Genomic DNA, 18,078 nt, shown 5'->3' with positions numbered 1-18,078 from the left:
GTCCAAAAGCGCGAGATCTCGGTTAGAGAGAAGACGAGAAACTAGCATGTGACTCCCACGTCCAACATCTGAAACAGACAGTCAAATTTTGCACGAGAGAAGTGTGCATGATTAAAGTGAGAAAAGATTCACTAGTGATTTAGAGGTAAATGCGAGAGAAACACATTGCAATTATTTCACACCTCTTTGGGGACCTGGATCTACAATTTAAGTTGTTAATAAAGGGAAAATGAGACATCCACCCAATCGTAGCAATTGCTGCAAAGGAAACTCATACGGGTTGCTCGAAAGAAAAGCCTTGCAGTTGTAGAAAAATTCGTCCTGATGAGGGACTCGAACCCGGGAGCACCGCCTTTCCGGGGCAGCCGCTCTGCCATCTGGGCTAACCAGGTGGCTAGCAGAGAGTAGCGCGAAGTAGGGAAAAATGAGACATCCACCAAATCGTCACAATTGCTGCAAAGGAAACCGACACGGGCTCCTCGAATGAGAAGCCTCGCAGTTGAAGAAAAAAAAAACTTACTTGGAGCGAATTCTCAGGACGACACCAGTTTCGAGATACTAGTTCCCGAAGTTTGCGGCGAAATGCATTGCCGTTCCAGTTGCTTGCGTGCTTCAGTGCAGGAAACGACGTTTTCTTGACAAATTAACTCGAACGCCAATGCCTTTCTCCGCAAAGTTCGGAAATTTATATCTCGAACCTGTGTCACCTCGAAAATTCGTTCCAAGTGGATCCGCCTTGCGAACAACGCGGCTACAATTTGTAAATCTCAAAATGGGCCATAATGTAATTAGTTAGAACTGAATTAGTGATTTCTTATTATTAGTCGATTTCGGATCTCAATTTTTGTGCAAGTATTGTCCGCCGTTTCGAATAGACCAGCTCACCTACCAGAATTGTGATATCCGCCAAGGCAACCTTTAAAAAATTTTGGAAGTATTCGTTGTAACACCCTGTGTATACATTCGTACTCTTCTGAATTCTCCCAGCCCCTCACCACCGCTAACACAAGACTGACTTCCTACACTTACCGCACATGCACCTTTTGCATGTTGCAATGCCTACGGCATAGGACCGCTATGCACCAAGGCAAAGTTTTATTTTGTTGTATTTCATGCGCTTGCTTTCACTACAGGTGTCTAAAATAATAGGCGACAGGAAGCTACCTACCTACCTACTTACCTCCCTACCTACCTACTTACCTGCCTACCTACCTACCTAACCTACCTACCTCCCTAACCTAGCCTAACCTACGTAACCTACCTATTCTAACTTTAGCTTCTTAACCTAACCTTACCTGCCTAACCTCGCATAATGTGCCTACTTAACCTAACCTATGTTACCTAACCTAACCTTAACTAAGCCAGCCTTACGTTTGCTACCTACCCGCCAGTTGACCTGTGGCACCTGAGTGGTCGCTTCTTTACCTGGCACAGTAACTAATGATAAAATACATTTCGATACGCAAAATAGCTGCTGGTGCGGTTCGGTCACCCTCTTAACATGACAGTGAAAGTGACATTGTGGTTGGGTGTACTTAGCACTAGTGTAGATGAAGGCTCGCTTCAGTGTTTTAAATTAGGTCATATATTGTGGATGGTGCTTCTCACTCATCAAACCTCATGGGCCTGCTGTATCGCCTAATCTTGACGCATAACATGAGCTCACTGTGAAACATTATCTGGGAATTTGCTCGGCTACATCGCTATCTATAAATTTAACACTGACCTGCGTCACAGAAGTTGGAGTAAGATTTATTTGCAGTTTTTTTTACATCATCTTCGGTTATCAGTGCTTCCGTAGTGTCTGTCACCAGCACGAGAATTCCTTTAAACATGGTGACTCGTGAGGTTTGCTAGCCAACACCCCGATGTGACTCTGATAAATGCCGTCGCGAGGTATATGGTTTAATTTTGACAGCCTGCGTTGTCTAACGTGCATCCTGTGCACGGTAAACGATCATCTTATTTGCATTCCACTTACATCGTAAGGCATCTGGCGTGGCCGGCATCGAGGCTGCGACCTCGTTCTGAAGAGAGCAGTACCAAAGAAACTCAGCTTAGCTGATCAGGTAACCAGACTTCCCTTCTTGACCGCTCCTGCTTTATTTCTGGAAACATGAAGGTAACAAAAACCTTTTCGCTAGGTTTCAGATTTGGCCAGAAGATTTTGGCCTTTCTGCTGTTAAAACTATTTTTCCTACCTGTCGTAGTCTCTGCTGCTGCCATGGCACACTCATTACAGAATCAGACTGATTATTTTATTGTGCTAGTGGTCGCAGCAACCAAAAACGAGTCATTGCAGACACCACAAACATTTTTGATGACATCAACTACGGAGATGGTTCGTGTAGTTGACAATCCAAGAAGTCAGGGGTGGCTATTTTATTCTTCAAAATCATCCGCAACATCACTGCAAGCTGTTTTTCTTTGCTGTGTTTGCTTGAGATTTAGTCGGCTTTCGGCAAAATTTGCCTGATCATGTTACTAGGAATTGAAAACCACACAGATCGATATACTCAAAGTTTGGTTTTTCTGTCTCTTTGTTACCGTAGGCTTTCCCACGCTGTTTTTTACTACTGCTTCTCTCGACAATATGTGCTAACTTGAACCATGTTGTTCTATGCTTATTTATGACTCTTTTTCAAGGGTGTTCTTTCTTCTACATTTTACGATTTCTTTTTTCTTAAAGAACAGGCTGCACATTTACACATGTAAGAAATCCAACTCGACAATTATATTTTTTCCTCTCTAGATTCAATGAGTTCTCTTATGCGAGATCTTATCACTGCACACATGTAACTACACAAAATAAGAATAAAAAATGGTGGCACTACAGTCGAAATAAAACGCCTTAATAGGCATGCCATCACAGGCACGACACTTCCCTTAACTCTGAAAGCAAACATTGTATAAGAATTATAATGACAAAACAGCGACGAAAGTTGATCAAAGAACATATTTAAAGAATGGAAAATCACAATGTTCACTAAAGAAAGGTTTTTTTTTTAAATGAAAGTATGTTTCAAAAGTCAACAGCGAATTTTGGGGTACATTATGTCAGTCAGCCTGTTTCACTAAACCACAGTTCTGGGAAATATGAATATTGGAACAGTCAACATGTGTTGTAACAAGATTTATAACCTGGTGATTGCCTCTGTCTTGTAGCATAGTCTGTTAAATAGGTGAAAAGTCGACACGTATTGATATTCTAGAGGTCATTTATAACTCGATAAACAAAGTTCGTCACACGTGTGGTTCCGATTGCTTGCAGAAGGTAAGCCACTTTAGGAAATATTGTTAGCGATATCATTACCTTCATATAAATTGTAGATAAACCTAACAGCCTTTTGTCACAAATATCAAAAGCAAGGCAATATCATCAGCGAATCGCAAATTACTATGTTTTTCTCCATTACCTTTTCCCCCCAATTCTTCCCATTCCAGGTCTCTGAATACCTCCTGTAAACATGTTGTTAATAGCATTGGAGAGATCGCATCTCCCTGGCTGACGTCTTTCTTTATCGGGATATTGTTGCTTTCTTTATGGAGGACTACGGTGACTGTGGAGCCGCTATAGATATCTTCCAGTATTTTTACATATGGCGCATCTACACCCTGATTCCGTAATGCCTCCATGAGTGCTGAAGGTCCGATTCCGACTGGATCAAACGCTTTTTCGTAATCAATGAAAGCTATATATAAGGGTTGGTTATATTTCACACATTTCTCTGCCACCTTATTGATAGTGTGAATATGGTATATTGTTTAGTAGCCTTTACGGAATCCTGCCTGGTCCTTTGGTTAACAGAAGTCTAAGGTGTTCCTGATTCTATCTGCGATTACCTTAATAAATATTTTGTAGGCAATGGACAGTAAGCTGATCGGTCTATTGTTTTTTCAAGTCTTTGGCGTCCCCTTTCTTAAGGATTAGGATTCTGTTAGCGTTCTTCCAAGATTCCAACACGCTCTAGGTCATGAGGCATTGTTTATATAGGGTGGCAAGTTTAGTTAGAACAATATGCCCACCGTCCTTCAACAAATCTGCTGTTATCTGATCCTCCGCAGCTGCCTTCGCCCTTTGCACAGCTCCCAAGGCGTTCTTTATTTCTTCCGGCGTTATTTGTGGGATTTTCAATTCCTCTAGACCATTCTCTCTCACCTTATCGTCGTGGGTGATAATCGTACTGTATAAATCCCTATAGAACCCATCAGCCACTTGAACTATCTCTTCCAAATTAGTAATGATATTGTCGGCTTTGTCTCTTAACGCATACATCTGATTCTTGACTATTCCTAGTTTCTTCTTCACTGCTTTTAGGTTTCCTCCGTTCCTCAGAGCATGTTCAATTTTATCCATATTATAGTTCCTTATGTCAGCTGTCTTACGCTTGTTGATTAACTTAGAAAGCTCTGCCAGTTCTATTCTAGCTGTAGGGTTAGAGCCTTTCATACATTGGCGTTTCTTGATCAGATCTTTCGTCTCCTGTGATGGCTTACTGGTATCCTGTCTAATAGAGTTACCACCAACTTCTATTGCACACTCCTTAATGATGCCCATATGATTGTCGTTCATTGCTTCAACACTTAGTCTTCTTCCTGAGTTAAAGCTGAATACCTGTTCTGTAGCTTAATACGGAATTCCCCTAGTTTCGCTCTTACCGCTAACTCATTGACTGGCTTCTTATATACCAGTTTCTTCCATTCCCTCCTCAAGTCAAGGCTAATTGGGGTTCTTACCATCACATGGTCACAGCAGCGCATCTTGCCGAGCACGTCCACATCTTTTATGATGCCAGGGTTAAACGCAGAGTATAAAGTCTATTTCATTTCTAGTATCGATATTCGGGCTCCTCCACGTCCACTTTCGGCTAACCCGCTTGCGGACGAAGTTATTTGTTATCAGCATATTATACTGTTCTGCAAACTCCACTGATAACTCTCCCCTGCTATTCTTAGAGCCTATGCCATATTCCCCCACCGACTTGTCTCCAGCCTGTTTCTTGTCTACCCTGGCATTGAAGTGGCCCATCAGTATGGTGTATTTTGTTTTGATTTTACCCATCGCCGATTCCCCGTCTTCATAAAAGCTTTCGACTTCCTGGTCATCATGACTGGATGTAGGGGCGTAGACCAGTACGACCTTCAGTTTGTACCTCTTATTAGGTTTCGCAGCAAGACCTGCCACCCTCTCATTAATGCTATGAAATTCCTCTATGTTACCAGCTATATGCTTATTAATCAGGAATCCGACTCCTAGTTCTCGTCTCTCCGCCAAGACCTGGTAGCACAGGACGTGCCCGCTTTTAAGCACTGTATATGCTTCTTTTGTCCTCCTAACCTCACTAACCGTATTATATCCCATTTACTACCCTCTAATTCTTCCAATAACACTGCTAGACTCGTTTCACTAGATAACGTTCCGACGTTAAACGTTGCCAGCTTTAGATTCCAATGGCAGCCTGTCGGGAGCCAGGGATTCTTAGCACCCTCTGCTGCGTCACAGGTCTTACCGCAGCCATGGTTAGTTGCTTCGCGGCTACTGGAGACTAAGGGCCGGGGTTTGATTGATGTGTTCATATAATTACTGCACCAGGCTGGCCACACCTGCATATATATATATATACACACACATAGACCCTTTGCTGTTTTACTCTAATCATGATGGTGGGGAAGTCCACCTTAATGCAGATTTGCACTTGGTTGCCCTCGCTGTCTGATTTCAATGCTGGTGACGCATCTTTGATGGACCTAAAGAGTCAACATGACAAAAATAAGCTACTCACCGGAGTTTCGGTGCCTTTGACCACCTCTGCTGCTGAATCGACACCGCTAACAATGTGTACGCTACTCCCGTCCATTGGACTGCTAATGTTAGCACGTCAAATAAAAAATACTGTATGAAGAATGCTAGGCTGCTGCAAAGATAGGATTTTCTAGTGCTTTGTATGGTGATCAGAAAGCGCCTGAAAGCGAAAATCAGTAGCACATCGTGTAGTGTACATAATTTTGAATACGTCTCTTTTCGAAATTTAGGAAATGATCAGTGCTGGTTGTTTCTGTTACTGTTAAGCTGGCGTGACCAACAAGAGAAAACGTGGCGTTTGAGCAGTACCTTTGGTTGTCTTCCAGATAATCGTCCTGGCAGGTGTGACAACGTGTACCGCAACGTAAGTGCACCGTCATACCTTTGAATAGCTTACTTTTATCGAGAATATTTGGCATATAATATATTCAAATAAAATATTGATCATGCGATACGTCATCACGCTTCGTTAAGAGCAACAAAGGACAAAAAATCCAGAATGGCAATCTTTGATCACATAATACGAATTTGTTATGAAGAGAATTATTGGGGGTCTAACGCTCGTGGAGCTTATAAAATGTAGTTACATTGTTGATACCGTCTGCAACCCCTCCGTAAAGACAGCTTTAGATTTTTTGGAACTCTTTAATTAGGTGCTCAGCTTCGCAACTACACCTTACTTGTTTATGGCTCAGTTAAAATAGCACAGCCGTTGCACGAACAACTCCATGTGCGATATAAACAAAGCAAAAGGAACCACGTAATGGTAACCATTTTGGTTACCATTACGTGGTAACCAAAATTACTAAAAAAGCATTACTGCCATGCGGTTTGTACCGTATATTTAGTGGTTAAAAATTGTTGAAGGTACTATGCAGGAAGGTAGCAGAAATTGGCTTCCTAAACTGAATTACTGGAAAAGGTGAACGTGAGTCATGCCTAAAATTGCAATGTTTCTTTCCACATTTTGCGCTGCTAAGTTCAACGTCAGTTCACTCATCAAATTGTGGTACTTCTCACATATCCAAAAAGAGTACCTAACATCAAAGGGCTCCATGTTCACTTGTCGAAAGTGCTGATAGAATTAGCAGTTTTGTCTATATAAATATATAATTGGATCAATGATTTAGTTGTAACAAATGTTACGAGTCACCTAGGACAAACGTTACGACATCTCTATGGCTCAGGACCCCTATACAAGGAACCAGAAGTTGAACAATACCGCGTGAGCGTCGACCACACGCAATGTCCGTGTTTTATAACGGTGAGAGGTGAAGCGATCGATTATATCGTGGGCACGCGCTCAATGCACTCTGTAGGGTGACCGTCATTTACAATGTTCTTCCCTTTAAGAATGCACATGTCGTCTTTGTTACACATTATGTCTTATCGTTGACGCAGATTCATCACTATATCTTGTGCATGCTGATAACTTCAGAATTTTCTGTCTGTGAAATTCGTATTCTGAGGGGCTTGTTAAAATCACTGGTAATAAAATAAATTATACTTTATCCCTCATATCATTGGAACTGTACTGCCCATGCGGCTTACTTTGTTACCACTAAGAGAAAATAGGTCGTTGTTGGACCATTCATGTGGCCTCTCCACAGATGATGCTATTGCCTTACCACATAAGTTGCAATTGGAGCTCTATTAAGCCTTTCGCTCAGCGCTCACAGAGGTATGGATCGACAATACGGTTGTCAATCGGAGTGGGAGGGACCATATTTGAGAAAGCTCACTCAATGAAATGTTACATCAAACCCAAAGCAGGAGTAAAAGCCGTACGAGTGGACACTTTTGGTAGAAATTCCATCCTTTCTCGGTAATGTCACCCCCGAATTCAACCACGGACTGTCTAGAAACAAGATGACGAGACTTGGGAAGCAAGACACATGAATGCCAATTCGCATTCTGCCCCTCGAACCCCCTTTGATAATGGCAGGCTCACTACGAATAGGCACAGAGAACTACAAGTTTAGATTATAAAACGTCTAGTAGCTCTCACCAAAGTTAGGCATGTAACATTTTCCTAAGGAAATGTCCAATGCATTGGTATGCTGTCGTTGAGGAGAGGAAATAAGCTAATGCTGGCTCATGCGCATGTGACCTGCGCAGACAGTGCCATTTTCGCGCACGTATGACCCCTCCGGCTAAAATTTTACCTTACGTGTGCCGTCATGAGAGGCGTAGTTGCGCACTAAATTTGTCTATTCTACGTGGAATGGTCGTTTTTAAGAAAGCTGCCTATGATATAGAGGGTATATACTATAGAAATCAAACTACTGCTTATTAGGAGTTATCAGGTCAACAAGTGCGCAATTTGTTGCAGAACTTTCGCGTTTGCTCCGCTGTGGCTACCACCCCCACCTCCAGTCCACCTGCGTTCGACACATATGGTTCACGTAAGACAATCGGCCAGCAAAACAGAAGCACATATAACTCCTTTTGCCACAGCGAAACATGACTGTCTCCTTACAGTGTCCAATACAAGGACCTTTAAACAATCGCAGAAGCCCCAACCATCCAAGAGTAAGGTGGGCTCGAGTGGTGCAGGGCAGAATCAGGCACCATCAGTAGAGTATCCTTTCTTCACTCTAGTCCCTGAAAAGCTCTGCAAAATAGACAGGTGCACTGTGAAGAATGAGCGAACAAGAGTAGAAAATTAGACCATAGGATCCTCAGTAGCTCATAGATATCTTAGGCCTCTAAACATTTTGATGAGTGAATAAATGCAACCTACATATCCGATTACGTCGTTGCTGTACGTCCTAGTGGCCGTACACACTCTGGAGCACGCGCAACACCGTTCAGGTGCCTCAGTACGACTGCGTCCCTCATACAGCCTATGCGAACATTTTTGCATCTGCTCTGGCACATGCGTCGTTGTGTTGATGCGAGGAAAACGTACAGCGATTTGCAGATGCCACCTCCTACTCCTGCATGTGTTCGGCTTCACACTGTGCTTGTAAGTACGGCCAAGCAGGTAGCTATGAGGGCGTGTGTCCTTTCGGACAGAACTGCGCCTGAGGTAAATTTCGGAAACCGCAGTGCTTTCATTGCTTGTGCGAACTATCACTGATAAGGCCGGTTAAGCCGTTTCCTCTGTCATAAGGCCCTGCCTCTCAGAAAAGATAGCCCATGCTCGATATAACGAAAAACCTGGATTATTGAAGGAAACAGCTGTTTCCCGAGCCAGATCTCTACAAAAGTAGAAATCTTCACTTCAGGTGTAACGGGAGTGCTCAGTAATCGGGAAAGGTGCGTTGAAATTTGAAACGTACATTCGCAACGGTGCCTTCGAAGAAGTTCGCATGTAATAGGCGGAGCACTGCGGGGTGGAATTTATCAAAACTTCTAGTAGTTGCGACAGTTCCGCTGTTTGAATGTGGTTTCGCTGTTATTATAATTCACATGAACAATTGAAGTCCGATACTTACACGGATAATTGTGAAAGGGGGACTGAAAGTGAGTGAAAAATATTGGGGCAGATGTTGGGAACAATATTAATAAATTACCGGGACTTGAGCCTTATTCTACTTTAATTTCCTTTTACAGCGAAGACGTTAAGGGCTACTTTCCCCAGGATCGCGTCCGTGTGTTAACACACCGCTATCATCATCACGACTGGTGCAAGCGTCGTCGTCTTCTTCCACAGCTGGCTCGTTGGCACCCCTTGGCGCTACCGCGCGAACGCACTCCTGCCACTGCTCCCGCGTTCGTCGTCGTCATTGTTAAATCAATTATTGAAGTAATTGAATCGGGAAACACGAAGACTTAGCCACTTTTTCAGCGTATCTGTTAAGGTCTAGTTTACGCAGGGTTGTGTCCGTGAGCAGACACAAACCTCCCCATACATGAGCCGATCCCGAGGATAGTGCAATGCCCGGCCGACCCTCAGTGGAGGTGACCCAGGCGTTAACCACTCGCCATACGTGGGCCGATCATGAAAAATGGCAAATACCGGCCGAGCATCGCCGGAGCTGCAGTTTGTGCAGTTTGCCATTAAAGGGCCCACATAGCTACGCTGGCCCTCATTCATCACACAGTGGAAGAACACTGACTTATGCTATTCCAGCTCACAGTATTGTATCACTATTCACAGGTGTAATTAGGGTACTCTATTTTGTGCATTCCTGAAGCGTTTGTCAGGTTCTCTTTTGCAGCGCATAGAATTTGGCATAGCCAGACTGCAATGCGCCTACGCCCTTTCGTTGAGTAACTGAGCCGGCACCACTCGACCTCATTTGCCGATTTCCCTTACTGCACCCACCATTCTGTTTTTACACATTAGAACCACCGCCGGCTGAATCCTGAGCTCCCCAGCTCCATAAGGAATCCTTATTATCTTGTCACTAACGCCTGCTAGCGAGAAAATGTGGAGAACTAAGGGGCCCAATTTTTTGAAGTCGCCAAAAGATGAAGCAAGGAGATTATGAAACCAAGGAAAGCATGGAGGAAAGTGTTTGGTTTTAGCGGTAATATATAAATTATAAGTTAAAGGAAAGGGAAAAGGACAAAAATAATGTGCCGTCAGTGGAAACCAAGCCCAGAACCTGAACATCCGAAAGTTGTGGGTCCGACTTTCATATATGGCAAGTACAGCGTCCAATCAGAAACAATGCGAAAATAAAGGGCGGTTCATCCGCGCAGCATTCGACTCATTTTTGTGAAAATAGTGCAAACTCAGGCTCTATTTATAAGCAACAATAATTTAAACGACTAAATCGCCTGCAGCGTGGTTACCGACCAAACATGCGGGTATGATAACCATAGTCGCCACATCTTAACTCTTAAATCAAGGCCTGAAATATTGCAACAGTAGCCACAATCCTGTCTCTCACAACGATGTGAGGCGTAGCGAGAGCCAGTCATATCCTAAAAAATCCTTGGGATTTTTTCTGGAGCCTACGGTTGGTATAACGCAGGCAAATCTTCACATGAGAACATGGCAGCCGCAGTGGGAAGTCGGTACAAGGAGTGCGCGATACGGAGGCCGTTTACCTGTTTGAAACGCCAGTATTTCATAAGGACCGAACGCACTAAGAAACAGTTATTCTGCAATATTAGAGTGAAAGCGTCAGCAGCTATGCATTTGAGTAAGATTAGGCGCCGTAATGACGCCGGAATTTCTAAATTGATGCGGACGCCTTGTTTAATATTGATAATTACGAGAAACAATAACACCCTGTTCTTTTTATCATGTGCTGCAATTAACTTAGATTGTGTATATATATATATATATTCCAGGAAGGATACGCAACTACGTGCAATTTCACATGCTCGGAGGGCTACCGGCCGAGGAACATCGCCTACCTAGACGGGACACCATGTGTAGTAAGTATTTTTATGCCTATCATTTAAGGAGGTCCAGGCTCCAGAAGAGACGGTGCCAATAATTGATTGCTACCCGTTCTAGAAAGATCGTATCTGCATCAGTTCTCACAATATCATTTGTATATTTATTTAGATGTTATTTCCTATTTTTAATAACTACGTGCTCTACTTTGAAATTACTAAGAAACAAGATATTCCAGTATGTCTCTTGTGAAACCCTATTTATTTTCTTAGTAGGTGCAATCATAAAATGTTAATACGTGCCTGAAACATCAGGCTAAAGGAAGATAAGTGCCATTTATGGCCCAGTGAAGTGACGAACGTTAATGTAAATTCGCCTCACATACACTGAAGTAATTGCGCCGCAGAGTAAGTATCCTCATGACTTCTAGAAATAAACCAAGGATGGAATTTGATATGAGACAAATTCATCATACATTAACCTCATCAAGTAAACGGATGCCCCAGAGTCAGTCCCAGGCTCAATAAGATATGCGAACAAATTCCGTGTCAAAACTATGCTACTGCGTCGTTGCGCATCCAGGTTCCTTGCAAAAGAACTATTGGACATGGAAAGAGATTGCAATATAGTTCGGGTATGTGCTCTTCATGTATATGAAGGTAAAAAAACACACTAAAGAGAACGCCCGAGTGCCCAAGGCATTCAGACAACGCTGTACTGCTGGGCGTTTTAATGATTTCAACCATATGGGGATTGTTAGAAAGTATAAGTATTTCTCAAATTGAAATGGGGCCATTGATGAGCAATTATTAAGGAGAATGCAGAATCTTCCAAATTTTTCCATTTGTCTTCAGAACGGCGATTAGCAATTTATTACAAATACTGTGATACTTAGTCAATTTGTGTAGGCGCCCCACAGAGGCTACAAAGTGTGCAGCTTTCTTAGACAATTTTTTTATATGTAATTGTTCCCATGATGGGGCTACGAAGAAATTGACACTAGCGTTCTCACTGCAATACTTCCATGTTGACTAGAATAAACTCGGAAACACAGCTATCTTGAATGCAGAAGTGAATTTAGCTACCACGCAATCGCCACCAAGTTATTAGCGTTAATATCTTTACAAGCTCTGAAAGAGACGGAACGAGAGAGCGAATACTGACTTATGCTTTAAGTACTGACGAGACATTCATTAAACATTGCCAGGTTCATATTCCAATGGCGGCCTGTCCAGAGCGAGAGGTGCTAAGAATCCCTGGCTCCGGACAGGCCGCCATTGGAATATGAGCCTGGCAACGTTTAACGCTAGAACCTTATCTAGTGAGGCGAGTCTAGCAGTGCTATTGGAGGAAGTAGAGGGTAGTAAATGGGATATTAGGGCTCAGTGAAGTTAGGAGGCCAAAAGAAGCATATACAGTGCTAAAATGCGGGCACGTCCTGTGTTACCGGGGCTTAGCGGAGATACGAGAACTAGGAGTCGGATTCCTGATTATTAAGAATATAGCTGGTAACATACAGGAATGCTATAGCATTACCGAGAGGGTGGCAGGTCTAGTTGTGAAACTTAATAAGAGGTACAAAATTAAGGTTGTACAGGTCTACGCCACCACATCCAGTCATGATGACCAGGAAGTCAAAAGCTTCTACGAAGACGTGGAATCGACGATGGGTAGAGTGAAAACAAATTACACTATACTAATGGGCGACTTTAGGGCCAAGGTAGGTAAGAAGCAGGATGGAGACAATGCGGTGGGGGAATATGGCATAGGCACTAGGAATAGCAGGGGAGAGTTATTAGTAGAATTTGCGGAACAGAATAATATGCGGATAATGAATACCTTCTTCCGCAAGCGGGATAGCCGAAAGTGGACGTGGAAGAGCCCGAACGGCGAGACTAGAAGTGAAATAGACCTCATGCTCTGCGCTAACCCTGGCATCATACAAGATGTGGACGTGCTCGGCAAGGTGCGCTGCAGTGAGCACTGGATGGTAAGAACTCGAATTAGCCTAGACCTGAGGAGGGAACGGAAGAAACTGGTACATAAGAAGCCGATCAATGAGTTATCGGTAACAGGGAAAATAGAGGCAGATCAAGGTACAGAACAGGTATTCGGCTTTAACTCAGGAAGAGAACGTAAATGTTGAACCAATGAACGGCAATCTTGTGGGCATCACTAATGAGTGTGCAGTGGAAGTTGGATTTAACACCGTTAGGCGGGATACCAGTAAAATATCGCAGGAGACGAAAGATCTGATCAAGAAACTCCAATGTATGAAAGCCTCTAACCCTACAGCTAGAATAGAACTGGCAGAACTTTCGAAGTTAAGCAACAAGCCTAAGACAGCTGACATAAGGAAGTATAATATGGATAGAATTGAACATGCTCTCAGGAATGGAGGAAGCCTACAAGCAGTGAAGAAGAAACTAGGAATTGGCAAGAATCAGGTGTATGCGTTAAGAAACAAAGCCGGCAATGTCATTACTAATATGGATGAGATAGTTCAAGTGGCTGAGGAGTTCTATAGAGATTTATACAGTACCAGTGGCACACACGACAGCAATGGAAGACAAAATAGTCTAGAAGAATTTCAAATCCCACAGGTAACGCCGGAAGAAGTAAAGAAAGCCTTGGGAGATATGCAAAGGGAGAAGGCAGCTGGGGAGGATCAGGTAACAGCAGATTTGTTGAAGGATGGTGGGCAGATTGTTCTAGAGAAACTGGCCACCCTGTATACGCAATGCCTCATGACCTCGAGCGTACCGAAATCTTGAAAGAACGCTAACATAATTCTAATCCATAAGAAAGGTTATGCCAAAGACTTGAAAAATTACAGACCGATCTGCTTACTGTCAGTTGCCTACAAACTATTTACTAAGGTAATCGCAAATAGAATCAGGAACACCTTAGACTTCTGTCAAACAAAGGACCCGGAAGGATTCCGTAAAGGGTACTCAACAATAGACCATATTCACACTATCAATCAGGTGATAGAGAAATGTGCGGAATATAACCAACCCTTATATATAGCTTTCATCGATTACGAGAAAGCGTTTGATTCTGTCGAAATCTCAGCAGTCATTGAGGCATTACGGAATCAGGGTGTAGACGAGCCGTATATAAAAATACTGAAAGATATCTATTGCGGCTCCACAGCCACCATAGTCCTCCATAAAGCATGCAACAAAATCCCAATAAAGAAAGGCGTCAGGCAGGGAGATACGATATCTCCAATGCTATTCACAGCGTGCTTACATGAGGTATTCAGAGACCTCGATTGGGAAGAATTGGGGATAAAAGTTAATGGAGAATACCTGAGTAACTTGCGATTTGCTGATGATATTGCCTTGCTTAGTAATTCAGGGGACCGATTGCAATGCATGCTCACTCGCCTGGAGAGGCAAAGCAGAAGAGTGGGTCTAAAAATTATTCTGCAGAAAACTATAGTAATGTTTAACAGTCTCGGAAGAGAACAGCAATTTTCAACAGATAGCGAAGCACTGGAAGCGGTGAGGGAGTACATCTACTTAGGGCATGTAGTGACGGCACATCCGGATCATGCGACGGAAATATTCAGATGAATAAGAATGGGCTGGGGTGCGTTTGGCAGGCATTATCAGATCATGAACAGCAGGTTGTCATTGTCCTTAAGAGAAAAGTGTATATTAGCTGTGTCTTACCAGTACTCACCTACGGGGCAGAAGCCTGGAGGCTTACGAAAAGGGTTCAACTCAAATTGAGGATGACGCAACGAGATATGGAAAGAATGATGGGTGTAACCTTAAGGGATAAGAAAAGAGCAGATTGGGTGAGGGAACAAACGCGAGTTAATGACATCTTAGTTGATTTCAAGAAAAAGAAATGGGCATGGGGAGGGCATGTAATGAGGAGGGAATATAGCCGTTGGTCACTAAAGGTTACGAATCGGATTGCAAGGGAACGGAAGCGTAGCAGAAGGCGGCAGAAAGTTAGGTGGGTGGATGAGATTAAGAAGTTTGCAAGGACGACATGGCTACAATTAGTACATGACCGGGTTGTTGGAGAAGTATGGTAAAGGCCTTTGTCCTGCAGTGGGCGTAAGGAGGCTGATGATGATGATGATGAAGAAGAAGAAGAAGAAGATGATGATGATAATGCGACATTCAGAAATGTGTTAAACATGAAATGTTTTCGTTGCACATTGGATAGCGCACTTTACGCAGAATCAAACTATATATGAATTGGGGAACGTAAGTTCCCAACATGTGTCTAAGAAACGCAAAAATTCTGTACGAGAAGGCGTTGGCAGAAGATTCCACCCATTTCGCTTCGTTCGCTGTCGTAGCATACATGAATTGTCATTTTAGCCTGGCACATCAGAGTCACAAGATGTGTCTATAGCAAATCAACCACCACCACTTTCAATGCTTTCTTGCACAAGCAAATAATTTTGATTGCCTGATGACTGCGTCAAATGAAAGCCGCGCCTTCGTGATGTAGCAACACGCTACTGCCAGGCACCATTTTTATTATATCTACCGCACAAATGCAGACAAACTGAGTCTCTAAGCTTCCTAGCAGTGAAAGATACAACAGGCTAGAATTTAAAGATGGACTGGAGCTGCCGCAGCCATTACTGGTACCAAAAAATGCGCGAAAGCACGAGAACGAGAAGTACCGGTCGTCATTATAATGACAATGCAATATTGTAACCGAGTAAAATTCACCGACGGCCCGTAAATGGGTATAACTATTTCGGCACCTTTTCCCTCACGACTAATTTCGTCTTTTATTCAGATTAGCACTGATGTAACATAGCTATGTAGTGATGTAGCGGCAATGCAAAATTGTTCACTTCCAGTAGAGTTCTTCAGTGTTATGTTACCGACATCTTCATCTGTCTGTAGCTCAACGCTCTCCACTCACTGCACGCTTAGGGGCCCTATAACATAAAATTATTCTCATTAGAAGTGTTTTTTTTTTTCAATTTTCTCAAGTACTGAAGCCAAACGGTAGCTCTTGCGAAAGCAAACAACCAATAGAGATATCCGGTAAGTCATGAACCGCACTGCCACGTGGAGCAAGGACTAGATGGCATATGACCCGCACGCAATATGCACAAAGTCAACTTGGCGATAAAACAAAATAAGATCTCCTTTGTCGAGTGCTACACCAACGCTGCATGACATGTCATTGTGTTGTCACCATTGCCACAAAGGCCAAATACGAAAGCCGTGAATGCGCCTGGTACTCAACGCTGAATAACGTCTTTATGTAACAAGGGTATTATAAGAACGGAAGGAAAATGAACTGTGCCTTGGTGAAGGCAAGGAGGTAGTGGAGCTGATCGAGGCGGAAGCAAGTCAAAAGAGGAACTAACACAAACAAGTGAGCAACACCATCTTTGTGACGTTTTCCTGTGAAGACTAGCCCACTGACCTTTCTCATTTTCGATGGGGTGACCGGACTGTATTTTCGCATGCGGTATGGCTATAGCACTTTCTTGTCGGGGCGGGGAGTGTGTCGAATGTCCTTTCTTGCACATCTGCTATCATCATCATGATTATTACTTTGTTCCAATGAATCGCCGAGTGTATAGATTGACAAGTCTCCCGGTGGGGTCCTTGGGGAGTTTCTACAAACCAACTTTAATGCGATTAACATATTAAGAATCCTTCTATAAGTTTTAGCTAATTATATATCCATGCGCATTTCTAACCGTTTCTCCTGACCGAAGCACATTTTTGTCACTGGGTAATCTGAGTTTTAATGGGTAGAGGGGCTGCTGTGCTGAAGAAACCGGGATCGAAGTTAACGGCGAAACTAGCTAGCGCTTCTGGGCATATTACAATAGGCACGAGCTGCTCTTCGGTAAACCTGTCTCATGCAACATGAATCGCTTGATTTTCGTCACTGTATGCGTGCCGGTATCCAACGAACTTAAGGCTAATATGGTTACCGCAGGTGACAAAAAGAACACACGCGAGCACAAGAGAGCTGGTCCTAAATCCGAGTTTGTTATGTGAACAGCAATCAAAGGGATCGCGCGGATTACAATAAATATACACAAGAAATATGTAGAAAAGAACGACGCGACAAATATAAACAACAACAAAGCACTTGAATAAGTTCGTATATATTGTGTTTCATTAATCTAGCTTACTCCCACCTCAGATAGACATATGCGAAACGTCAAAGTTGAAGCCACGCTACTTGTAACGGAGGAAAGTAAGGATTCGTCCCGTACCCGTTGGAAATTGTTTCTAGTGCTTGTCTTTACGTGTTATTTCACCTGCGCGTTTTCTTCACCTCCTGTGTTCGTTTTAACATTACTGTGCACCATATTGCCCAGAAAAACCCCCAACCTAATTAGATGTACATCTTGGCACCAACTTAAGGCACTGGGTATGCCCGGTTCTTTAACCATAACAAAATTGTGAAACACTTTTCTAATGCTCTACCGAATCGAATCCGCATAATATTCTTCAGTCTTGTATTAATAAAGATTTACCCATGTGACGCGCATGTTCATGACGGCGATGCATGCTGCTCAAGCGCGTGCCGAGAAAAATGAAAAACGGGTAGTACCGTTGCATACACTCGTCCTGCAACGCGCATGAGTGGTGGCACTATTTAATGTGGCTGCATAGGTTCAGGGGTAACGGCATTATCGCTGACATTAATTGTAAGATGGGTTCTGCCACAACTTTTCGCTTTTATGCAACAAACTTCAATTTTCTGTAGATGATTTCGTCAATTCTTGCCTCTTGTTCTGTTGGTCTATTCGGGTCCCTACGAGCTATCACATGTTCAGATGCCCGTGTCCAATGGCCGAAGCCGCCTTTTCAGACACATGTCCAGTGGCTCATCTCCATTGGAAAATCTCCAATGTCCCAAGTCGACGATTGTTACACGTATAAAGTACATATGTAAAGTTAGATATACCTGATGGTCGATGTTGCGCAGTCTGAAGTTCCTTTCTCTGCAGATATTCTGG

At 43.2% G+C, this 18,078-nt stretch overlaps 2 protein-coding genes across 5 annotated transcripts in view; one reads left to right on the top strand and one right to left on the bottom strand.

Moving 5' to 3' along the window:
• Window positions 1-18,078, bottom strand: part of LOC135896013 (uncharacterized) — a 209,738-nt gene that overhangs the window by 124,402 nt on the left and 67,258 nt on the right. The gene's annotated exons all lie outside the window — the stretch shown is intronic.
• Window positions 1-18,078, top strand: part of LOC139050926 (uncharacterized) — a 45,440-nt gene that overhangs the window by 8,874 nt on the left and 18,488 nt on the right. Inside the window, exons 5-6 of the mRNA XM_070527788.1 lie at window positions 6,130-6,167; window positions 11,054-11,140. Coding sequence (XP_070383889.1) covers window positions 6,130-6,167; window positions 11,054-11,140 — 125 coding nt within the window. The remainder of the gene's footprint in view (window positions 1-6,129; window positions 6,168-11,053; window positions 11,141-18,078) is intronic.

This window comes from Dermacentor albipictus, chromosome 10 (assembly GCF_038994185.2).
Source record: "Dermacentor albipictus isolate Rhodes 1998 colony chromosome 10, USDA_Dalb.pri_finalv2, whole genome shotgun sequence".
In the NCBI taxonomy this organism is placed as follows: domain Eukaryota; kingdom Metazoa; phylum Arthropoda; class Arachnida; order Ixodida; family Ixodidae; genus Dermacentor; species Dermacentor albipictus.
This window is presented reverse-complemented; position numbering and strand designations above follow the sequence as displayed.